Source organism: Lithobates pipiens, unplaced genomic scaffold (assembly GCF_037356315.1).
Source record: "Lithobates pipiens isolate NorthernLeopardFrog02 unplaced genomic scaffold, aLitPip1_a1.2 Scaffold_19, whole genome shotgun sequence".
In the NCBI taxonomy this organism is placed as follows: Eukaryota; Metazoa; Chordata; class Amphibia; order Anura; family Ranidae; genus Lithobates; species Lithobates pipiens.
This window is the reverse complement of record NW_027507764.1, coordinates 284,840,999-284,867,388: the sequence shown is the minus strand read 5'-3', so window position 1 is coordinate 284,867,388 and position 26,390 is coordinate 284,840,999. Positions and strand designations below refer to the sequence as shown.

The 26,390-nt window shown below is 44.8% G+C and overlaps 1 protein-coding gene across 8 annotated transcripts in view; it reads right to left on the bottom strand.

Annotated features, from left to right (window-relative positions):
• The window catches only part of RECK (reversion inducing cysteine rich protein with kazal motifs), a 909,451-nt gene that overhangs the window by 530,729 nt on the left and 352,332 nt on the right, over positions 1 to 26,390 (bottom strand). For all 8 annotated transcript variants that reach the window (XM_077491985.1, XM_077491988.1, XM_077491986.1 and 5 more), the window contains exon 8: positions 25,322 to 25,519. In XM_077491985.1, coding sequence (XP_077348111.1) covers positions 25,322 to 25,519 — 198 coding nt within the window. The remainder of the gene's footprint in view (positions 1 to 25,321; positions 25,520 to 26,390) is intronic.

Here is a 26,390-nt window from a genome sequence, read left to right as displayed (position 1 = left end):
ATGGATGTATGGTGGAGTAGAAATTGCGCTGGAGTGAAATCCGGTGTAAAAGTAGTTATTTTGGAAATGAGCTGGTGGATGGCCATCCAGTATGGTTTGATAATGGTGCAATCCCACCATATGTGCACGAGTGTTCCCTCTGCTTCTCCACATCTCCAGCAGAGGGATGAAGTTCTCGGGAAACATTTGTGTAAAAGTACAGGGGTCCTGTACCACCTGGAATAGAGTTTGTATCCATTTTCTTGGACGGACACATTCTTAGAGCCTTTGTGTATATTCGTCAATATGTTATCCCACTGTTCTGAAGGTCTGCCAGCCAGCTATTGAGAGAAGGATTGTGTAGGTAAGATGTTTTGGGAAAGAGAAGAGGATATAGCTCAGAGATTAAATGTCTCTGCGGTGTTCTTCTATTGCAGATTTCTTCAAAATAGGTCAGTTCTCTACTCCAGTTCGTGGTTGAGTGTGTGTCAAGGAGAAAATACCTGATCCGTAGGAAGTTAAAGAAAGGAATCTGTCTGTCAGGGATTTTGGTTTGTAAGGATTGAAAGGTGATCATTTTCCCATGTTCGAAAAAATTCCCCACCCTAATGCCATCTGTGTTCAGCGAATCACTGGTCTGTCTTGGCTTAATACCTGGCGAAAAATCTGGGTTATGTTCCATCGGGGTGAGTGGACTGAGTCGAAGAAATGTGAAATTTGTGGCACACCGTTTTCCATGTGTTCAGGGTTGGACCTATCAGTGGATGTGATGTGATTTTAGTTGGAATATTATGGGGGTTCAGCCAGGGGAGAATGTTCATGGGGATACGTGCGAATGCTTCTTCTATTGTAACCCAGTCCTTAGTTGCCTTATGGACATTCCAGTCGACTATCCTTGTTAACTGACAAGCCCATTGATATTTTTGTATATCAGGCAGTCCTACCCCACCCTGTGTTTTGGGCAGGGACAACCTTCCCCAGCTTATACGTGCGCGTTTATTGGCACACACGAATTGAGAACATAGGGTTCTATATGGGGTTAAGAAAGCAGATGGTAATGCAATTGGTATCGTCTGTAAAAGATATAGGATTCTTGGGAGCACATTCATTTTCATGATCGACATTCTCCCAAACCATGAAAATGTAGGTTTGTTCCAATTTAGTAAATCTTGTCTAATTGAATTTAGAAGAGGTAGGTAATTTCGGGGATAAAGATCTGATAATTTGGTTGGCAATTGGATTCCTAGGTACGTAATGGCGTGTTTTTCCCAACTGAACGGAAAGTTCATTTGACATTGGTCAATGATGGTTTTAGGTAAAGTAATATTAAGGGCTTTAGATTTCTGAAATTTTTTTTGGAAGTTGGCTATTGAATTAAATAGGGTAAAGTCCTGTAATAAATTGGGTATAGTGGTTATCGGGTCTGTGAGGAACATGAGGATATTGTCAGCGTATGCCGTCACTTTATATAGTTTGTCAGTTATCTGAATCCCTTTAATATCTACATTGGTTCTTAGTTTGTGAAGCATAGGTTCCAGCATGAGGATGAACAAAATTGGGGAAAGGGGGCATCCCTGTCTAGTCCCGTTCGACAAGGAGAAGGCATCCGACAGGTGACCATTGACCTTAATTCTAGCAGTGGTTGATGAGTAAAGGGCCATGATGTATTGTAAAGTGTGTTCTCTTAGGCCCATATTCCTTAGCACTGCCATCATGTAATCCCATGCCACCCTGTCGAATGCCTTCTCCGCGTCCAACGAGAGAAAGAAGCCCGGCGTATTGGATGTGGACAACCAATGATGAATACTGATCGCCTTCAATGTGTTATCACGAGCTTCTCGGTCCGGGATGAAACCGACCTGGTCCAGAGTTACAAGTGAAGGAATTAAAGGGAGTAGACGATTTGCTAAGATTTTTGCATACAACTTCATATCAACGTTTATTAACGAAATGGGCCTATAATTGGGAACCAGAGATTCATCTTTATCTGGCTTCGGAATCATCGTGATATCGGCTTCGTGAAGGTCAGAATGTAACGTAGGGGAGTCGGGAATAGCATTAAATGTGTCAACAAGATGAGGGAGCAGTGTTTCCGAGAAGGTTTTATAATAATTAGTCGACAAGCCATCTGGGCCTGGGCTCTTGCCCGGTTTTAACTGTTTAAGGGCTGCTAAAATCTCCTCCCCTGTGATGATAGGCATGTCCAAAGTTATGGCCTCTTCCTCTGAAATTTGTTGTGAGCAGTTTTCATTTAAGAAATCTGTGATCATTTTAGTTCTGTCATGTGATGCCCTGGTTGGGTGGGTGGACGAAAGGTTATAAAGATTGGAATAGAAATTTTTGAACTGGTTCACTATGCCCGATGGAGTTTCTATTTTATTACCTCTGGGATCAGTGATATGGTGCACTGTTGACAATACTTTCTTCTTTTGTATAGCTCTGGCTAAAAATGTCCCTGCTTTATTTCCAAATTCATAAAAGTTACGTTGCATAAGAATAGATTTTCTTCTAATTGGTTTCCCTAATTCATCGAGGAGATCTGCTCTGGCTCTCTGAAGTTCACTCATGGTATTTACTGCTAGCGATTGTTTATGTTGTTTTTCTAGGGAGTGAATGTGTTTTGAAAGCTTATCAATGTGTGCTGTTCTCTCTTTTCGTTTTCTAGCTGCTAATGACAAATTCTCCCCTGATTACACATTTATGTGCTGCCCACATGGTTAAAGGGGGTGTCTCCGGAGTAGTGTTTTCATTAAAATAATGTGTTGATTTTGTGAGCCATGTCCAAATCATTTAACATGGAATCGTCTAGACGCCAGGTGAACAGTTTCGTAGCTCGCGTGGGGAAGGAAATTGTGATGGTAATTGGGTTATGATCAGATATAACCATGGGCTCTATTGTAGCTGTGAGCAATGAGTCCAAATCTGTTTGGGATAAGAAAAAAGAATCGATCCTCATGTATTTATTATGTGGCGGGGAAAAGTAAGTATAATCTTTTTCTATTTTTCAACCTATGACCACATTAAAATAACTAACATGAAACAAAGTTTTTAGCTATAACAAAGATAGGTTGGACGACATCCCACCTGATCTGCATGCCCAGAAGGCATGATCACACCAGCCCCCTTATTCATGTGGTGAGTGTTGTCCGTCCGCCGAAGCACCCTGTCTAAGGTAGTTGTGGACAAAACCAGGTATTGTCCTGCAATGCATGGACCCAAAATGAGGACTTGCGCCCCTTCGACCTCACTCAGTATAATAACTAAACAATGCACGGAGTACCCCGTAAAATTACTTTCTCAGCTTTTATGATTTAACTAAGGTATACTTATTCCCAACCCTAATAGTAAATTCGTAGCCAGTGAGACAACCCCCATGCTGGGCAACATTGTGACTGCCGACCAGTTTAGTCTTATGCACTTGAAGGGTATACCATTCCTTTTGAGAAAGCTAAGACTAACAACAGAGGGTATCAACTAGCGTTTGTGAAATGACATTTCCCCTCCGGTCCAACCATACATTCTGAAAATGGCAAATGTTGTTGATCTCCCAAAGTGTCGGGAGAAATGATTGGGGTCAACAGCTCCTACGTGACAGAACGTACCCCAGTGCAGATGACTAGCGTGCCAACTCTTGCCCGGTGATACAATCTTTGCGATTGACGGAGCACTAGAAGCCAGATGTTGATCTGAGTGTGTTATTTACCTGCATATCACTGTCTTTTTGCCTTCTGTAATCCTGTGAAGTCTAGGAAGGTTCAGGGAGTCACAGAGATACAGGCAGCAATCGAAAACGCAGAGGTAACTAGGTGCATATGATCCGCACTGGGGGTATTCTGAATCTGAAGGATGAGCGGGAAGGGGAGAAGAGATCGCTGAGATCAAACGAAGAGCGGGTCAGGGGAAGATATTGACAAGGGAAAAGGAGGCGCATTTGAATCACTTATCTGAATACGGTCTTCACAGTCCCGGTGAGTGTCCCTGGTACGGTTCAAGGTCTCTGCGAGCGCGTCTGGAGCGAGCTGAGTCAGTAGGGCTGTGTCCGGTACGTGAGTCCCTCGGCGGATGGTGTGCTCTGCTCCTGGACTCGGATCTGTGTCTGCGATGGCGACTCGCTTGTGTATCCATCAATTCGTCGTGTCTCCTCTTTCGGCTCTGTGGTCTGCAAGTGCGAAAGGCTGCATACCAATTAGGCACTTCCACCAGAGGGATATCCATCGTATCACAGAAGAAGGGAAGTTCTTCCGGTACACGCAGTAGGGCAGTGCGACCACGGTACATTGCAGCAAGTCCAAAGGGGAATTTCCATTTGTATTGTACTCCCTTAGCACGTAATACCTCAAGAAGCGGGGCGCAGATCTCTGCGGTGTTGGAGTGTTATGTCCGACAAGTCTTGATAAATGTGAGTGCTGGTACTGCCATATGAAAGTTCAATTCTATTGCGTGCTTTCCGTAGTATATCCTCTTTTAATCTATAGTCCACCAAGCAGCAGACAACATCGCGAGGGGGGTCAGACTCACGGCCCTTGGGTCGTAGTGCCCTGTGTATCCTTTCAATGGCGATTGGAGTTTGAGCCGGTCTGTCCAATAAGTCATTGAATATTCCGGTCACCGTCGCTTCCAACTGTGGACTTTCAATGGATTCTGGTAAGCCTCTCACGCGGAGGTTATGACGTCTCCCCCTGTTATCCAAATCCTCCTGCTGTCGTTGGAGGTCTCGAAGTTGCAGCGTGTGTGTGTCAATTTTGTGAGTAACTTTTCTTATGACCGTCTCATGGAGCGCCGTTCGTGTTTCCACATCCTGCACTCTGTCTGCAATGGCGCGGATGTCCAGCCTCAGTTCTGCTATGGCAGCGGATAGGGTCTCCTTGATATCCGTCGCCACTGCTCTCAAGTCCAGAAGACTCGGGTGTTGTACTGGCATATTTGCCAGGTTCCCTTGGTCAGAGAACGACGGGGTTTGTGTGGTGTTCGGCGGAACAGAGGCCGAAATCTGTGTGGGGTTGTGGCGGGAAGCTGCCATGTTGTCCCTCTGAGAACGGAATAGTTCAGGCAGATTCTGGCTGAGACTCCCTTGCTGTCTTCTCGGCGACCGGGAACGGGATGTAGACGAGGTCCTTGATGACGTGCCCATGTTAGTCGGTACGGTAGAGCGAGATTGGGCTTCCACAAAGGCTAAAGGACTGTGTCACGGCAGGAGCTCTTCTCTTAGGCATCCATTCTCTCCCGAGGTCAGGCCACGCCCCCAGCTGCTGACTTTTAATAAATGGACACTCCCCTGTCCCAGGGTCCAGCGATGTCAGCAGCCGAGACCAATCGATCGCTCGGCTTGGCTGCTGCCACCGCCATTCTCGGTGAGGGAATCAGGAAGTGAAGCGTTGCGGCTTCACTTCCCAGTTCCCTACTACGCATGCGTGAGTCGCACGGCACAATGGGAATGGTCCGCTCTGTCTCTGGGACCCGTGTGTGTCCCAGCAGACAGCACGGTGGGACAGGAAACAGCATAGACTCCCGTGGGAGTCTATGCCTGGAAGTGGATGCAAATACCTGTCTTAGACAGGTGTCTGCACCCCCTCCCCCCTGAAAGGTGCCAACTGTGACACCGGAGGGGGGGGAGGGTTCCGATGAGCGGAAGTTCCACTTTAGGGTGGAACCCCGCTTTAAGCTGTCTAGTCCAGATGATCTCTGCCTTAGCCTTGGTCACATCTCTAGAGACGCTCTCCTGTGTTCCTGTTAAAGACTTGCTTGGCTGACATTTCTTCTCACTTCAGATCCTGCTTGCTGTTCTACTACGCTCATCTCTGGCTCTGTGAGGTTTTGGCTTGTCTGACTATCCTTTCTTGAACTCTGGATGTTTTAACTATGTTTATTAATAATAAAAAAAGGTAATACTTCTGTCTCAGTCTGATTCTGTCATCGTCTGATGACGCATGTATGAATACGAAACACAGAGGCTTCTGGATAATTCCGAACGTCACTTCCGGCCACTGACCCGAACCAAAATGAGGATCGCGCGCAGAGCACACAGCGTCACCCCGCGAGAGCTCTCCTGCCTCATCCTATGGATGAACCAGGCTCCTCTGCTGGCTCTGAGATGTCGTCCCTAGTAAGTGGGTTAAAGAAAGAAATGGCAGGGATGTTCGACAGTCTAGAAAAATGTTATAAAAAAGAAGATCACAGCAGTACGCTCTGACATGTCTCACTTATAAGAGAGGGTGCAGGAAACGAAGAAGAGACAGGATTCCCAGGCAGCAGCCATTAAAGAATTGCAGATCACAAGAGACCAGCGCTTGCCTATCGTTCCTCTTTATACAAACTAGAACATTTAGAGAATAGGAACCGCAGAAATAATCCGCGCCTCCGTGGGTTGTCAAGAGGCAACCAAAGATGGCATCCTTGAAGCAACAATTCAAAGTATCCTGAACTCTATCCTGGGTAAAACAGTCACGACCCTTTATGATTTGACTGCGTCCACCGAGCTTTACGCCAACGCAATATATCTGTGGAGCAACCCAGAGATGTTATCTGTTGATTGCACTACTTTGAGGATAAAAATGCCATCATGATCAAATTACGTGGCACTCAGAATATTGACTTTGATGGTGCAATCCTCAATATATTTCCTGATCTCTCCAAAGAGACGCTAGAATGCCACAGAGACCTCAAACCGATCCTGAGAGTGGATGGAGCCACATATAAAAGGGGGGTTCCCTCCTGTCTAATTGCCGCCAAAACTGGTCGCACCATTTACTGTTATATTACTTGCCACTATGGCCATGCATAGACGGGGCCCAAGGCCCTCAGACCATGTTTTGTTCTTGTTGTTGTCATATGACTTACACCCCGCTCATCCTCCTTCTGGGGCTGGCGAGTGTGAGTGGCCTCTGATTTTTTTTTTTGGTTGAACCCCTTTCAGGGGCCACGCAGGTCGCTCGTTCTCCCCAGTCCCTACGGGAACACATCGGTTTACCGCATGACTCGGTTGTCTCCCAGTGGAATTATAATGCTGTTATATCTCTCCCACATGTGTACTTACTCCCTTCCCTCCACACCTTCTTCTTTCCTATCTGACCCCCTTATCCTTCCTTTAACTCTAGCTGGTATAGATGGCCTCCCAATCTGAAAATGCACATACCAAATTCACAATGGCTACTCTTTACATTCTTTCATATAATGTGAGGGGTCTGAACCATGGTATGAAATGCCCCCAGGTATTGAGAGAATTATAACAAGCTGCTTGCTCCATTGCCTTTCTTCAAGAAACGCACCTTACACATACTACCCCGTTCAGACTTTTTTCACCCCAATTTCCAAAATGGTATTATAGCCTCTCTGACATGAATAAAGCTTAAGGAGTAGCTATTGGGTTAAGCGGGAATGTGTCCTTCCAGCTTGAGATGTTAGCAGATGATCGTGGTCGATTCCTCTTTCGTAGGGGCTCTATATGCATCACCCAATGCACACTGGCGAACGTGTATTACCCAAATCCCAACCAACCCTCCTTCATGTCCCAAATTTTGACTAAACTTTTATGAAGGGAATTACTATCCTTGCAGCAGATACTAACATGTTGCTTGATTCTATTATAGCACCTCCTAGGGCCGATCTAACATACCATTTAAATGATTATCCTATATTAGGAAAAGACTAAACGATCTACAGTTAATTGATGCCTGGAGAACACTTCACCCAAGAAGGACTACTCCTTTTATTCCAAGACACACCACTCCTACTCCAGAATAGACAACATTTTCATTGATCACTTTCCCCTACCCCTTTTCGACTCAGCCACAACGACAGCATCCCTGTCAGACCATGCTTTGGTCTCAAATCATTTGGCTATTCCCTCTCTACCCAATCGCACCAATAATTGGAAGCCTAATGATTCTCTTCTCTCTAACTCTGTAGATGTCTCTCTTGTGGCTACCTCCTTGAAAAAATACTTTTCAGATAACAGGTCATCAGATGCTGCCCCCTCCCAAGTTTGTGAAGTCCATAAGGCAACAATGAGGGGTAGACTTATTGAGCTTAGTGCGAGAAGGCGGAAAGAACATCAACAGCTTAAAGAACTGATATGTCACTGACCTAGACAAAAAACATAAACTGTCCCTACATAAAACTTATCTAGAAGCCCTTATGAAAAAGAGAGGAATTGAAAGCTCTCCTCGACACCCAAACTAAAAATAAATTTCTAATTTTTCTCACAAACATTATACACGGCACAGTGGTGTAGTGGTTAGCACTCTTGCCTAGCAGTAAGAAGGGTCGCTGGTTCGAATCCCAACCACGACACTACCTGCCTGGAGTTTGCATGTTCTCCCTGTGCCTGCATGGGTTTCCTCTGGGTACTCCAGTTTCCTCCCACACTCCAAAGACATGCAGGTAGGTCAATTGGCTTCTGTCCAAAAATTGGCCCTAGTATATGAATGGGGACCTTGGATTGTAGGGTCCTTGAGGGTAGGGACCAATGTGAGTGTGCAATGTACAGGGATAGGGACAGTCAGGTTGAACTGGATGGATTGGTGTCAGGACTGGCTTAGCCCTTCCTCCTCTGGGCTGGCCGCTCAGCTGTCGGCTAATTGCCAGCTCTCTTCAATTACCAGCTGTTCCCGATGATGTTCATCTGGCCTGCCTATATAAAGTCTTCCAGCTCATTTCTCCTTTGCCTTCACGTTTGGTCACAGCACTAGGAACCATCTCCTGCTGTTGTTTCAAGACTGGCTTGCTAACATCCCTCCTGGCTTCCATCCTGCTTGCAGTTGCTCTCCGTGGATCCCTGACGTCTGACTACCCTATCTGGCTACTGGACTCTGGCTTGCTTGACTATGCTTTTTCCTATTTATCTTCTTATTTTTATTAATAAACAAGTGTGATTAGATTGTACTTCTGTCTCTGTCTGTTTCATGGTTCCTGACAATTGGTGTCTTTATTCAACCTAACTATGTAACGAATCGGGGGGATAAACCCGGTAGACAACTTGCACAATCCATTCGGGTGAAGAAAACCACTTCCTTCATTTCCAAAGTCATATTCTCCTCGGGAGAGATGGCCCATTCCTCCCCCCAAATTGTAAAAGCATTTAGAGAATTCTACACCAATCTCTACAGTGTAGAAGGGGCCTTAGATACGCTTGCTACATCGGAGAAACGTAAACATATTTTATCTTACCTGAAACAAGCAAACTTACCCAAGATCCCAAGTAAAACTAACAAACAATTGGAAGTTTCAAACTGCACTGAAATCCACTCCCTCGGGCAAAGCCCCTGGCCCAGATGGCTACAATGCGTTATAGTATAAGACATTTCGTGAAATTCTTATAACTCGGTTAACGACGTATGCCAATTCCATCTCCAAGAATACAGGTTATCGGTCAGAATCTCTCGCTGCCCATAGCACAATCATCCCTAAACCGGGTAAAGACCCCAACCTCTGTGGCAGTTACCGTCCCATATCCCTACTAAACTTAGACACTAAATTCATTGCCAAAGTTATGGCCACTAGATTACTACCCCTTCTACCTAATTGGATCACGGCAAACCAAACAGGTTTCATCCCTGACAGAGGCTAAAGACAACTCTTTATGTTCCCTCTCATTAATTCACTATGTCCATAGATACGCCCAGCCCACCCTCTTAGCCACAGGTGCTGAAAAAGCTTTTGATAGGGTGGACTGGGAGTATCTTAAGATGACTTTGGACTAGGCCCTAAAATGTATCATTGCATTTCCTCTCTCTATTCTCACCCAACAGCTCAAATTCGCATTAATGGAACACTAAGCGAGCCCCTTACCCTACGTAACAGAACTAGACAGGGGTGCCCCTTATCCTCCCTGCTGTTCGCTATCTCACAGCCACTTTCTTCCTGGCTCAATGGACACTGGCTTTAAATAAAGCTAAAAACAGCTGAATACAGAAAGTGGAAAACATCTGCCTCATGGAATTACTCACTCTCATAGCTAAAGACAACATTAAACAACACACTGCAACATGGGCCCAGTGGGTTGAATTCAAAAGTACAAGGACATAATGTTTGTGTCCCCTGCAGGTTCACAGCCAACTCCTACCTCTTAACTGTTTAATTTATTGGTATGTAGACTTCTACCTAATGGTTAGTAATTATCACTACTTGTAAAGTCCATCAATTACCAGCCTCCTATCTCCCTTCTTTGCCTTCTCATCCTTCTCCCCTCTGTACCCATTCTCTTACCCTTTCCCCATAAATCCCTATTATTTCTTTTAGATCATTTAAAAGTAACAAATGCCACTCTTGTATCCACCCCGACCCAGGTTAATACTCAGAAGCTTCCTTCTTTTCATATTAGTTTACCGTCCCTGAGTGTCTTCGGACAATGTTTACCTCGCTTGTTCTTTCATGTGTATTCATACATACTTATAACAATTTTGTTTATTCTGTATGCCATTTTCTTGACCAATAAACAAATATTAAACAAAAAAAGAAAGCAAAGATATAGTTACATAGTTAGTCAGGTTGAAAAAAAGACGCAAGTCCATCCAGTTCAACCACAAAAAAAAAAAATATATATATATCATACAATCCCATATACCCAATGCTATACCCACAGTTGATCCAGAGGAAGGCGAAAAACCCCGCAGAGCATGATCCAATTTGCTTCAGCAGGGGAAAAAATTCCTTCCTGATCCTCTGAGAGGCAATCGGATTTTCCCCGGATCAACTTACTGTATTTATTGGCATATAACACATGCCGGAGTATAACACGCACCCCAAGTTTAGGAGGGAAGTTTAAGGGAAAAAACCTTACATTTAAATGCCCATCAATGCAGCCTTGTCAGTGTAATTTTCAGCCTTGCCATTCAGCTTTGTCGGGGTCATTTGCAGCCTTGCCATTCAGCTTTGTCGGGGTCATTTGCAGCCTTGCCATTCAGCTTTGTCAGGGTCATTTACAGCCTTGCCATTCAGCTTTGTCAGGGTCATTTGCAGCCTTGTCATTCAGCTTTGTCAGAGTTATTTTCAGCTTTGCCATTTAAAAATTATATCTTTCTCTCTGAAGTCCATACCTCTCTTAATACAAGAAACGACTTTGCTCGCTTTGGAAACCACAGCTTGGCATTGCATACCATTATTGAGCTTATTATCTATCAAAACCCTCAGATCCTTCTCCACTATGGATCCCCCCAGTTGTACTCCCCCTAGTATGTATGATGCATGCATATTCTTAGGCTCCAAGTGCATAACTTTACATTTATCAACATTAAACCTCATCTGCCATATAGTCGCCCAATTACACAGAGCACTGAGGTTGGCTTGTAAATTGGAGACATCCTGTAAGGACATTTTTCAACTGCATAGCTTGGTGTCATCTGCAAAGACGGAAATGTTACTTTTGATCCCAGACCCAATATCATTTATACCTCCTCATAAAAAGAAATCAGGTTTGTCTGACAACTTCTGTCTTTCATGAATCCATGCTCTCTTTGCTTAAAATATTTTTTTTCCTGCAAGAACTCATCTATGTGGTCTTTTATTAATCTTTCCAGTATCTTCGCAACTAGGAGTTAAACTAGCAGGTCTATAGTTACTTGGTAAAGACTTTGTTCCCTTTTTAAATATAGGCCCCGTGCCAATCCAGTGGTACTATTCCTGTCATTAACGAGTCCCTAAAAATTAGATACAATGGCTTTGAAATTACAGCTCTCAATTATTTTACGATTTGTGGGTGGATGCCATCAGGTCCAGGTGCTTTATCCACCTTTATTCTGTCTAAATATTTGTGGACCATATCACTTTTGAGCCATTGTGGATTTGGGTCTGTGTCACTACCACCACCATTATGGACATGAGCTCCCCCATGCTCCTTTGTATACACAGAGCGGAGGAAATTTTTTAATAAATTAGCCTTCTCTTTGTCCCCAGTCACCCACTCTAGATTATTTTGTAAAGGGCCTACATGCTCAGACTTGATCTTTTTTACTATTAATATATTTGAATAATTTTTTGGGGTTTGTCCTATCATTTGCAATCTGTCTTTCATTTTGAATTTTTGCATCCTTGATTTCCTTTTTACATATTCTGTTATATTCTTTGTAACATTTAAATGACACTAGTGTTCCTTCATTTTTATATTTTTTAAAAGCTCTTTTCTTATAGTTTATAGTTTTTTTCAACATTGGCTGTGAGCCACATAGGTTTTATTTTTAGTCTTTTAAACTTATTGCCCATGGGAAAATACTTTGCAGTGAGTTCACAGTCTTTTTGAAGAATTCCCATTTATGTTCTGTGCCCATTGATGCCAATATTCTCTCCCAGTCTAAGTCCTGGAGAACAGCCCTCATCCTTGGAAGATTTGCTCTCTTGAAATTACGTGTTTTTATCTTTCCCGTATGATTTTTGCTTACAGCTAACATCAAATGAAATCATGTTATGGTCACTGCTACCCAGGTGTCCCTTTATCTGAACATTAGTAATATGCTCTGCATGGTTTGAGATTACCAGGTCCAACACAGCATCATTTCTTGTTGGGGTCTCAATAAATTGGATCATAAAATTGTCCTGTAATAGGTTTATAAATGTTTGCTTTTTAACTGTCCCAGCAGTGCCATTACTCCAGTCAATTTCTGGGTAGTTAAAATCCCCCATTATTATCACCGTTCCAGCCCTTGCAGCCCTTTCCATCTGTGCAAGGAGCAGAGTCTCCACCTCCTCATTAACATTGGGTGGTCTATAACAAACTCCAATGATTAACTTTGAACTACGCACATCTGTATGCAGTTCCACCCATAATGTTTCAGACTCATCACACTCTCCATCCACCAGGTCCTCTTTCACACTCACTTTGAGATCACTTCTCGCATACAGACAGATCCCTCCACCTTTCCTTTTTACTCTGTCTTTCCGAAAGAGTGCATAGCCAGGAATATTAATAGCCCAATCATGTGAGGAATGAAGCCAAGTTTCAGCAACACTGATTACATCATAGCTCTCCTGATGCACCAGAGCTTCCAACTCACCTATTTTGCTTGGCAGACTTCTGGCATTGGTGAACAAACACTTTAATACTTTAATATATTTTGACCAGTCACATACTATCCTCTTGGGTGTTCCGAGATTGCAACTAGGACTTGCTACTATACTTACCTTGGATTTATGTGCTTTGGGTACCCTACCACTAATGCCCCTAATATTACCCTCTGGAATATCTTCCACGCTGACTATCTCTATGTCTGGACTCCCCTCCATCGTCTAGTTTAAAAACTCCTATAACTTTTTGGCCATCTTCATTCCCAGCTGATCTGCACCCTCCTCATTTAGGTGCAGTCCGTCCCTTCTATAGTACTGGTTATCGACTGAGAAGTCAGCCCAGTCCTCCAGGAACCCAAACCCCTCCTTACTACACCAGCTCTTCAGCCACTTGTTTACTTTCTTAATCTCCCTCTGCCTTTCTGGTGTGGCTCGATGTACTGGTAGTATTCCTGAGACTACCACATTGGAGGTCCTTTTCCTCAATTTAACTCCCAAGTCCCTAAAATCGTTCTTTAGGACACTCCAGAAATCTGTCTCTGACTTTTTTTCATTGGTGCCACCTTGCACCATGACAGCTGGGTCTTCCCCAGCCCCTCCAAGTAATCTGTCCACCAGATTCTTGATGTGCTGAACCTGAGCGCCCGGTAGACAACATACAGTTCGGCACTTCAGGTCTTTGTTACAGATTGCCCTCTGTCCTTCTAAGAATTGAGTCCCCTAACAACAGAATCTGTCTTTCCTTTTCCCTCCCCCCACACTCTCACTGGAGGAGTTCTTCCCCCTGCAGCTAGGAGAGTCCCTCAGCTCCAGCAGTGCTGGTCCCTGACTGGTTTCACCAATGTCACTCAATACTTATTGGGATTCTCCAGCCCTGGACCAGCCTCTCTGGCACTGTAACCCATCGACTTTTTTCTAGTGCCTGCACCTCTTTGTCTCCACCCTCCTCTGTGCTGGCCCCTGCCGGCACCTGCCATGTACGTTCCTGGCTCTCCTTTAGTGTGGAGGGTCTTCTCAGTGCTGACAGTTGCTTCCCCAGATTCAGAACCTGGGCTTCCAGGTAAACAATGTGCTTACATTTTGCACAGCAGTAATTGCCCTTGATCAGATGATCAAGGAATGCATACATGCCACAAGATGTACACTGAGTCGCTTCTCCACACCCGCCGGGCATCGTATCTATTAATTTAATGAGGATAAGAGATTATACCCAGTCCAAAGTACCTAACAACTAGCTTCCTGACACTAATACTCAACAAGACAGTACACAAGTACTCAACAATACACAGGTACTCGCAGACCAGCGTGCACCCACAATACACAAGTACTAAGGATCCACACACACTACTCAGACAACACTCAGGTACTCACACTACACAGGTACTATGACCCCTGTTATAACCTCCTGTTTTCAACTCCTGGTTTTAACTCACCACTTAGACCAGTTCCACGTGGACAGAGTTCCAGCAGACTCAAAGATGAGCAGGCTCCTAATGAGTTTGACAAAAGGTTATATAGGCCTCAAACACCTGTGACCAATTAACCAATCCCCTTAATTAGTAGGCTGAACAAAGCAACAAAAAAAAAACTGTTTAAAAGGTGTCAGAAAAAAAGGTGTTAAAAAGCTACAAGGAAAAGCCTCAAAAAGAACCTAAAAATGCAAACCAGCAGTCAAAAGCAAGACTTGTTCACTCTCCACTCAAGGTCCCCCACTGTTTAGCTTCCAACCAGCAGTTTTTCACCTACTTTGCTTCTGTCTGTGGGAAACGCCTGGGGCAGCATCCCAAAGTATATCTCAATCTGGTTGAGAAACCCTCTGCATTGAATAGCCCCCAATTTACTGGGGAAGCAGAGCGTAACCAGACATATGTCTTATAGAGGTAATACTCGAGGCGGGTGCCTGCACAGAGACCGGAGCAGCAGCACGGACAGCCTGCTACACAGATTGTACTGGAGCAGCCACAGTGGGAGGGTCCAGGTGAGCAGTGCGAATAAGAAGCATTTCTAACACTATGCTAAACTGATCCATGTGGTGGTCCTGCTCATCTAACCTGGAAAAAAAATATTACCGGCAAGTGGATTGCCTGCATTTTCTGAATTCATGGCCTTTACCTACTGTCGGGAACCATGAATCAGACGGAGACAGAAAATGCTGTAAAAATCACACCATTTAATATAGTGGTAAAAATGGTAGAAATAGTAAGAGTCAGAGCAGCAGACAGGCTCAGGAACCAAAAGTGACATCAGCCAGCAAGTCTTCAACAGAAACACAGCATAGAGTCTCTAGATATGTTGACCAAAGCGAAGGCACAGGAGATCTAATCCAGGGAGCTTAAATAGCTAGCAGGGCTTGTTAACAAGCAGGATATGATCATTAGGCGAGTCACTGTGGAATGAAGAGTACTGGCAATTAACTGACAGCTGAGCAACCTGAGCTCTGAAAAGGGAGGGCTGAGTCCAGCTCTGACAAAAGCTTTTTATCAGATGCTAAATACCTGCTCAAGCTCCCCAAACTACAGCCTATCCAAACAGGCTTTTCAGCTGTGGCAAAAACCTGTATGCTATTTCCATCACCAGTGTCTAAAAAAACGGTTTCCTTTACTCAATGCCCATTCAGGCTCTCACAAAAGGTCTCCTAGCTGTGGTGCAAATCTGTATTAATCATAAGTGTCCATAAAAAACAAAAAAAATATTTTTCAGTTGCTAAATGTCTGCTCAATCTCTCAAAAGTTGCAGTCTGTTCAAACAGGCTTTCTGTGGTACAAACCTGTATTATATTGGCATCGTCAGTGTCCAGAAAATTCACTTTTTTTCAGATGTTAAATGTATTCTTAAGCTCTCAGAAATTGCAGCATGTACAAACAGGTTTTCTAGCTGTGGTGCAAACCTGCATGATATGTCCACTGTTACTGTCCTAAAAATATTTTTTCAGATGCTACATGCCTGATCAATTTCTCAGAAAGATCATAACACCCTGCATAAGGAGTGCACATTTCTAGGAAGGTTTAATTTTTCATGCAGACTGTAACGCACATACACGTGGATATAAAAAGTCTACACACCCTTGTTAAAACGTCAGGTTTCTGTGATGTAAAAATAATGAGACAAAGGTAAATAATTTCAGAACTTTTTCCACCTTTAATGTGACCTATAAACTGTACAACTCAGTTGAACAACAAACTGAAATCTTTTAGGTGGAAGGAAGTAAAAGTAAAAAAATAAAATAATATGGTTGCATAAGTGTGCACACCCTTAAACTAATACTTTGTTGAAGCACCTTTTGATTTTATTACAGCACTCAGTCTTTTGGGGTATGAGTCTATCAGCATGGCACGTCTTGACTTGGCAATATTTGCCAACTCTTCTTTGCAAAAACGCTCCAAATCTGTCAGCTTGCAAGGGCATCTCCTGTGCACAGCCCTCTTCAGAACACTCCACGGATTTTCAATCAGATTCAGGTCTGGGCTCTGGCTGGGCCATTCCAAAACTGTAATCTTCTTCTGGTAAAACCATTCCTTTTTATTTTTTTGGATGTATGCTTTGGGTCTTTGTCATGCATAAAGCTGAAGTTCCTTGTCATCTTCAGCTTTCTAGCAGAAGCCTGAAGGTTTTGTGCCAATATTGACTGGTATTTGGAACTCTTCATAATTCCCTCTACTTTGACTAAGGCCCCTGTTCCAGCTGAAGAAAAACAGCCCCTAAGCACGATGCTGCCACCACCATGCTTCAGTGTGGGTATGGTATTCTTTTGGTGATGTGCAATGTTTTTGCACCAAACATATCTTTTGGAATTATGGACAAATATTTTGTGATTTTTTATTTTTTTGGGGCGAAATGGGCCTATCTTAAGGTAAGGGGCCTGGAGCTGCAGCTCTAATAGCCCCTATGTTTATCGGGCCATGGGTAAGTCTGTATTGCCTGTGGTGATGGTGCACGCAACAAGGTGGAGGTTTTTTTGGATTCAACTACTTATCACGGATTTATGTTTTTTTACAGTTGGATTTTAATAACCCAATATGAGATTTTTTGTTTAGCACATCGTTTTTTCTACATGTTGATTATTGTTATTATATCTCACTTTTGAGGTGTCGCTGGACAATTTACTTTTTTTTTAAATCAGAGAAAGTTTATTAAATAACAAAAACATATAAGTGCAACTTGCAGCTTACATCTCAAGCATAGATTCTTGTCACAACACAAACGTATTCACCTCTACAAAAGGAATATTCAAGCATTTATTTCACAACTTATCATGCCATATCGTCCCAACCACCTTAGATATTGACACAGTGTATCCTGGCTGTGCCTCGATTCACCCATACAAAATTGCCTACAGTGGGTGTCTAACAGTTAGTGCGCCCCCCCCCCCCCCCCCAACACAAATCTCACTTAACCTACTTTTATCTCAGCAGTCTGTCCATGACCAGATCGACCGGAGAAAGGCCGGGTATATCCAACCAGAGTGCCCAGAGTTTCTCAAACTTTTCCGGTCGCCCCCTCTATGTTGAAAAATATACTTTTCCATCCTAATGGTGTCCCCCATTTGGGCAATAAACTCCCCCAGTGCCGGAGGCTTGGTCGCTTTCCAATGCCGAAGAATCATCTTTCGTGCTTGGAACAGGGCCCTGGCCACGGCCTGTCTACTATTGTTTCCCATGGAAACGTCGCCTTGGATCCCGGGTAGACACGGTTTCGGGTCTGAGGGTATGGTAGTCTGTAACACTCTGTTAATAGTGTCCAGTACCCCTGTCCAGAATAGGTGCAGTTTGGGGCATCTCCACAGCAGGTGGATCAAATCCCTGTGATCTCTCGCGCACCTGGGGCAGCCTGAGTCCTGTCGCACCCCCATCCTAAACAGTCTGTCAGGTGTGTAGTGTACTCTGAGCATAATATATAATTGAGATAGCCGCTGGGCCACATTTACCGAACAATATTGTACTGCCTGTAGTGCCCCCTCCCATTGCTCATCCTCAAATGTACCAAAATCCCTCTTCCATTTATTTAGTGTCATCTGCGGAAAGCCTCCAAGGCAGGCAGTAAGGACCATAGAGTAAGTTCTAGAGATAAAGCCCTGGAACTGTGATACGTTAGCCATAGATCAGAAGATCGGGGTCGGTGAAAGAGTCCACGGGGTCCCCCCAGCCTGCGCCTTCACTGCATGTTTCAGTTGTAGGTAGTAGAAAAGCATGGACTGTGGGAGGTGAAATCTCTCCCTCAAATCGGGGAAGGGAGTCGGCCTCCCTGCTGTAAAAATTTGTTCCAAATGCATAACCCCATATTTCTTCCAGCGAGCGCCACAATCCAGCAATAGTAGCTCCTCATAGTGCCTATACTCCCATATTGGGCTGTACTCAGTGAAGCCCTCCACCCCTTGCAGTTGTTGAAGTTTTTTCCAGATTTTCTGCATAAGAGCATAAGTGGGCAATCGTTTGTTTGATTTTGCGTAAGCCAAGGCCTCCATACCCAAGGGTACATCGCCATGGCCGGAAGCCAAGCACATCAGGGCCCTAATTGGTTCCAAGCGTATGGTCCCCTCCTCTCCCCCCCGTCCCCTCTGGCATAGCCCTGGCTATATGCTGTGCCTGCACTGCCAGGTAGTAGGCCCAAGGATTAGGGAGGGCGAGGCCCCCTGCCTCCTTGGACTTTTGTAGTTGTTCTAGTTTTATCCTTGGGGGTTTATCTAACCAAATGAAATCTCTAAAAATGTAGTTGGTAATGCGAAAAAACTTCAGAGGAATTACCATAGGGGTATTGTGCAGAATATATAGAAGTTGGGGCATAAAGATGATCTTTATCAGGTTGACTCTTCCAACCAGAGACATCTTAAGACGGGACCAAATTTTGGTTTTGTTTCGAATTCTATTTAATAGTGGGGTTAGGTTAAGGGAAATATAGTCAAGTGGTTCTGACGTGACCTGTATACCCAAGTACGTCATACCCGTGGACACCGGCACGTCATGTATTATCCGACCTCCACTGTCCGGATTGGCATCCAGAAACAGCAGAGAGGATTTGGTCCAATTTATGGTCAGTCCTGAATAAACTCCAAACTTTCCTATTGTTTCCATAGCCTCCTGCAGGGAATCAGATGCGTCTCCCAGGAGTAGCATGGTATCGTCTGCGTATAGCATGATTTTTTCCTGAAACCTCCCATTCTGGAAGCCTTGCACCCTCTGATTTGCTCTAATCAAGGATGCCATGGGTTCGATGGCAACAGCAAAAAGGAGGGGCGACAGTGGGCACCCTTGCCGAGTGCCCCTATGCAGGGTGAATGGGGCAGAAATGTGTCCCGCCTCTCTGATGGTCGCCCGAGGTGAGCAGTATAATAGCTTCACCGATGACAGGAACCCCTAGCCGAAGCCAAACTTACCCATGACAGCATATAAGTATTCCCACTCCATGCTGTCAAATGCCTTGTGAGCGTCCAGAGAGAACAAGGCCCTGTTGCCCACATTCTCCCCCTGTGTTTGAAGGTTTAGGTAAAGTCTACGGAGATTAATGGCTGTGGACTTTTGGGGCATGAAACCTGCCTGGTCCGAATGTATAATGGAGGAGATAACCCCATTAAGTCTCAAGGCCAAAACCTTGGCCAGGATTTTGATATCACTCTGTAAGAGTGATATTGGTCTGTATGAGTCCTGGTCTAAGGGGTCTTTACCTGGTTTTAGAAAGAGAACAATATTAGCCCTGGTCATGGAGTCAGGCAGGCTCTGGCATTCCCTTGCATAGTTAAGAACCCTCAACAGGCGAGGCAGAATTGCCTCCCCATATTGTTTGAAGACTTCCATTGGGAGGCCGTCATCCCCTGGGGCCTTTGAGTTCGGAAAGAGGCTAAGAGCCCCTTGCAGTTCCTCCAGACTAATTGGAGAGTCCAGGAGTGCTCGGTGAGAATCAGAGTTGAGGCAGCTCAATTCCCTGCAGGTAGTCCCTTAAGTCAGTGGTCGAATAAGTCGCCCTGGATTTGTACAAGTCAGAGTAAAACCTCACCAGTTCTGCCATAACCTGAGTTTGGGTGTTTACCAGCCTCCCCCCCTCAGTGCACTTCGCTCCAATAGACGGAGAAGTCTGGGAGAACTTAACTATTTTGGCCAAAAGGCGGCCCGTTTGCTCTCCCTCCTCATAGAAGGCCTGCTTGTTGAAAAACCTTTTCCTGTCAGCTGCCTCCCTTGAAATCCAGGCAACCGACTCCTGCGCAGCAAGCCAAGCCTCCCTAGCCACATCAAAGGGGTCGGCAATGTAATCTGCCTCTAGTCGGCTTACCAGCTGTTCCGTCTGCTCCCTGATAACATGTGATTTAGATTTAATTTTCGTAACCTCATTGATCATGAGTCCCCTGAGAAACGTTTTAAATGTCTCCAATGCCAGCCTTAAATCAGGGTGGTCCTCATGTCGTCTCCAAAACTCAGAGATCTCAGCCAACACCCTTTCATGAGAAGGAAATAGGTTAAGCCAAAACGCATTGAGTTTCCATGGTGCCCTCGGCAAATCCGTAGTCGGCTTGGCAATCAAGGAAACCAATAGAGGCGAATGATCTGATATACCCCTCACCAGATATTTAATGTCCTCCAATAAATGTGTCGCTTGAGGTGAGCAGAAGCACAGATCAATTCTCGACGGAGAGGTGGGTTTTCGAAAAACAAGAAAATTGTTTCTGCAGTGGGTTGCGATTGCGCCACGGATCAGCCCATCCAAACTCCTCCGTAAACTTCCGCAATGCCATTCGAGTCCTCGTGCTGGAAGTCGCCGGAGGCGGATGCTTATCCATAAATTGGATCCATGTAGCAATTGAGGTCGCCCACAATAATAAAGGGTACATCTGAGTGGCACAATTGATACGTCAGCAGAACCCTCGGTACCTGTCATGAAAGGAGGTGGCACATATATAGCAGCAGTTATACAATGCAATTGGTGAATTTTACACAGTAGTATCACATATCGTCCCTCATCATCTATCAGTTTGTCCAACATTTGAAAATCTATTGCCCGATGCACCAGCACACTCACCACCCTGGAGTAAGAGGCGTGAGTGGAATGGAATGCACTACCCACCCAGGAAAATCCCAGGCAGGAGATTGTCTCCGGCACTAGGTGAGTACAATGGGGTGAACGCATCTTTCCCAAATACCTCCAATAGCCATTGTTCAACAAAGTCCGTGGGGTCCCTACCCTCCGTCTTTTCAGGGAGCCCCACAATACGGATATTGTTCCGTCTCAGGCGGTTTTCAATTTAGTCAGATTTAAGTTCATTTGCCCTGGCAATCTTGGCTGTGATTTGCGTATCTCTCAGCAGGGGTGTCAGCTTGTCCTCTATCTCACTGATGCGGCCTTCAGCCGCTGTAGTGTGCTCCCTCATTTTCTGTAGATCATGCCTAATGGACCCCAGTTCTTCCTTCAGACCACCAAACTGATCCTGCAGTGTGAACTGAAGCTGTGCATTTCTATACTGCCCTTAGTATGTCTGCTAGGGAGGGCTGAACTGCTTCCTCTCCCTCATCCTCCATGTCAGGAAGGAGCTGACTGGGGGGCGCTGCAGGGCCCTGTGCGTGACTCCCCTCCTCTTGCTGAGTGTGAAACACAGCAGGGGTGGCAGACATGTCCTCCCCACTCCCCTGGGCCGTCTGGGGCACTATTTTCTGGGCATAGTATAGCATATCCCCCGGGGGGTCTTTCGCTGTACTTTTAGGGGTCTTAGGAGCCTTACCGGCATCTTTATTCTTCTCCGTGCCTCATGAACGCTGTGAGAGAGGTGCCGCGGCGCCATGTTAGAAATCTGGTGTCCCGGCCTCCGCATGTTTTCGGGTCATCATGATCTCTGCAAACCTTGGCAGTGACTCCAGGCACATCATTGGGGATTCCTGCACAGGGTTCAACCCGATTAAGGGGGGTTGTAGCTGGCTGGGAAGAGGATCGTTGAAGGATCAGTGTGGGAGCTCTGTGATGCACGTCCTCTCACATGCCGTTCTCGGCCACGCCCCCTCGGACAATTTACTTTAATTTAATGGCGGTTGACATTATTTATTTTTATGTTATTACACCTGCACAGTATTCTTCCTTTATATAATTCCTATTTAACATGAGTTTGAATGTGATTGCTTAATTCTGAAACCATAGCTACATCCCCAGTCATAAAAGGGTATGCACACTTATGCATCCACACAATTGTTTTATTTTTATTTTTACTCCCCACAAAAGGTTTGTTTGTTTTTCAACTGAGTTGTGCAGTTTATAGGTCACATTAAATGTGGAAAAAGTTCTGAAATGATTTATCTTTGTCTCATTTTTTTCATCACAGAAACCTGACATTTTAACAGGGGTGTGTGGACTTTTTATGGCCATTGTATGTGATATTGAGCCACTTTGCTTAAAAGAACTGAAATCTAATGAATGATAAAGGCAGACCTGGGACAGCAAGGCTGGGGAAGAAAAGTATAATTGATGCTTGATGTCCTCAAACCAGGAAATGTGACAGGCTCTAATGCACACTGTGTGAAGCCAACAGTATTCACTGAAGTCATAATAAGCAATTTCAATAAAGGAAAGGAATCTGTACAACTCTGAAAAACTGAATGCAAGGCTGGGATTGAGCTTTAAATCCAACTGAAAGTGGTTGTAAACCCTTTCCAACCACTTTTTACTACAGGTAAGCCTATAAGGCTTACCTGTAGCTACCCTGGATATCTCCTAAACCTGTACAGTTTAGGAGATATCCCCTGTATCAGCATGTACCGACGTCATCAGCACATGCGCACTGAAGCAATGGCATGTTCATGTCATTGCTTCAGCTTGTGTGTCATTACGGGAGTGATGTAATCGCGGTGCTGGCCAATGACAGCGCTGGAGCCCGCGATACCCAGAAGTAACTCTGGGATCGATGTCACCAGCCGGAGTGTTGTACGAGGACCGATGCGGGGGCTTTGATCTAAGGTAAATAATTCATAATAAGCTAGTATGTTATGCATACTAGCTCATTATGCCTTTGTCTTGCAGGGTTTTTTTTTTTGTTAGTGTGTTTAAAACTACTTGAAGGTGTGACTATCTTGCAGCTTGAGTCCCCTGTATTTCTAGATTTTGTACCTATCAGGTCTTTCCTTTCTTCCTTCCTTCCCCGATTTCTATATCACTGCTGAAAGTCCTGTAGTCACATGGGGGTTGGAGGAAGAAAACACAGCTCACAGCAGGGTCAATGACATCCCACACTACTGAAAGTGTTGCTTGCTAAAGCGACTGATAGAGGCTGCCCTGCTAGAATAGACGAAAGGTAGGAGACACAGGCTGACAGATAGGTACGTATACTACCGCTTCTATTGCAGGGGAGCACTGTTTTAAATTTGCCGAGACCGTGATGTACAAATTAAGTTGTTCAAGGATAACACCATCGTTTGGGTTAAAAATGGCCACTGTAGCTGTATAAGTATGTTGGTGATGATGTCTCATCACCATGAGATATAAAAATCCATTAAAACAGATGTAAACCATAACCATTCACAAAATTTGCAAGCTTATGGTCTATTTAACCACTTGCTGCCCGCCCTATAGGCAATTGACGGTGGCAAAGTGGTTGCATAATCCTGATCGGACGTCATATGACGTGATCAGGATTATGAGCCGCTGCGCGCCCCCGGGGGCGCGCATCGCGGCGATCGTTGTTGCGGGGTGTCAGTCTGACACCTGGCAACTACGATCTCGGTAAAGAGTCTCTGACGGAGACTCTTTACCACGTGATCAGCCGTCTCCAATCACGGCTGATCACAGTGTAAATAGGAAGAGCCGGTGATCGGATTTTCCTCACTCGTGTCTGTCAGACGTGAGTAGAGGCGAGCCGATCGGCTGCTCCTCTGACAGGAGGGGTCTGTGCTGATCGATTATCAGCACAGCCCCCCCCACCCCCCGAGGATGCCCACACTGGACCACCAGGGACGCCACCAGACCACCAGGGATGCCCAGCAAAAGGTAATTCTCCCTAGACCACCAGGGATGCCAGTCAGTGCCACAATGGATGCAAATCAGTGCCCATAATGGATGCCAATCAGTGCCCACAATGGGCATCACTGATTGGCATGCATTGTTTGGCACTGATTGGCATCCATTAGTACAGTATAACATAATACAATGCCGCCTATGAGTGCCCACCTGTGCCGCCTATCAGTGCCCACCTGTGCCGCCTATCAGTGCCCACCTGTGCCACCTATCAGTGCCCATCCGTGCCACCTATCAGTGCCCACCCATGCCGTCTATCCATGCCCATCTGTGCCGCCCATCCATGCCAATCCGTGCCAGCTATCAGTGCCAATTTGTGCCACCTATCAGTGCCCATCCGTGTCGCCAATCAGTGCCACCCATCAGTGCCACCCATCAGTGCCACCTATCAGTGCCACATCAGTGTCCATCAATGCCACCTCATCAGTGCCACTTCATTGGTGCCCCATCAGTGCCGCCTTATCAGTGCCCATCAGTGTAGCCCCATCAGTGCCCATCAGTGAAGGAGAAAACGTACTTATTGACAAAGTTTTGAAACTGAAACAAAAAAAACATTTTATTTCAAAATTTTCGGTATTTTTTTATTTGTAGCGCAAAAAATAAAAACCGTAGAGGTGATCAAATACCACCAAAAGAAAGCTCTATTTGTGGGAAAAAAATGATAAAAATTTCATTTGGGAAAAGTGTAGCATGACCGCGCAATTGTCAAAGTGCGACAGCGCTGAAAGCTCAAAATTGGTCTGGGCAGGAAGGTGTTCAAGTGCCTGGTATTGAAGTGGTTAAATATACAAAACAAAGTGTTTTGTTATATCTGTTTGTGCAAAAAAAGTGCAAAAAAAAAATACCTGATGATTAAGTCAGAGATTCAGAAGTGCCTGGTGTCTTCTGTGATATCAAGGCATTTAAATAACCATACTAGTTGTAATCTTAGGACTGAATAATAACTACACTCACTATTGTGGAGAATAGCATAGGGGACGGTATGAGTAGTTTAGTAAAAGAATAATGGGCATGGCTGACACAAAGTCCACAAAAATGCAGTGTGTGGTCAGTCCATACACAGCCCATATACATGCTGAGTGCATTTCTGGCAGATCAATGGGTACTTTTCTGTAATAGCAGCATCTTTAAAGCTAATAAACACTGGAAAATTAGCATGTACAATACTGTAAGCAATTTGAGATCACTGTAGTAGTGGTGTCTGCTTCAGTGTTTTTCAGCTTCCAGCCAAATTAGCCACATATGTCATACACACAGTTACACTGGTCCGAACGGGACCAATGTAACCAATATATAATATGCCAATGCAAGTAATCTCACAACACTGAAATATACAGTATTTTAAACTTTGCAGGAAGAATAACCAACTTACTGTCAACAGGGTTCCTCATTGGATAAGACTGTGTGTAGTTGTTCACACACTGAACTAACTGAGGGCTAGTGGAAGCACAGAAGTTCTCCACCGCTTTGATTTGTGATGGTCCTGGTGATGAATCTGTGCGAAATATAGCTTGACAATACTCCCGGCAGTTGGTATGACGACCAGCATAGCTGCAGCATACAGATCCCACTGAAAGAAACAGAGAAAGCTCAAAATTCTGTTAAAATAATTCAAAAATCATTATGCAGATTTTACTTACAGCAACTTAAAGTGGTTCTAAAGCCTCAAGGTTTTTTACTTTAATGCATTCTATGCATTAAGGTAAAAAAAACTTCTCTGCTGCAGGATCCCCCTAGCCCCTTATACTTACCTGAGCCTGATCTGATCCACCAATGTGCACGAGAGCAGCAGCTCTCGATTTCATCTGTCTCCTCATTAGGCAGATTGACAGGAGTAGGCGCCTGCTATCAATCAACTCCAGTGATGAGGGAACAGGGGGCATGGCCGAGTCCCACTGTCTGTGTCAATGGATGCAGCAGTGGGGCTCAGGAGTGAGCATGCAGGTGTGCCCACATGAGAAGCAGCTTCCTGTGGGGGGCACTGGACAGATAGGAGGAGCCAGGAGCGCTGGCGGAGGACCCAAGAAGGGGGAAGTTTGGGGCTGCTCTGTGCATTCCATTGCACAGAGCATGTAAGTATAGAGAGGTTTGTTTTCTTCTTTAAAAAAAAAAAAAAAAAAAACCTTTTACAATAGCTTTAAAGTTGTAGTCTAGGTAAATATAAAGGGCACAGATAATTGCAGCCCTGAAAATATGAATACATTATTAAAAGTATTTTTAAATGCTAACAGTGTAAGTGTCAGGCTTTTATATTCCCTGTACACCAAGGCTGGACTGTGAGAGGAGAACAAAACAGGGAAGGAGCCATTCAGTTTATATGCTGACAAGAAACATGCTGATAGAAAGTGAATTAAGGCTCTTGAGCCCCTGTAGGGAAAGAGAACCTTGACTGATGGGGGCATGGCCAGGAGCTGGATATAGGCAGTTGGCAGAGTGGTCAT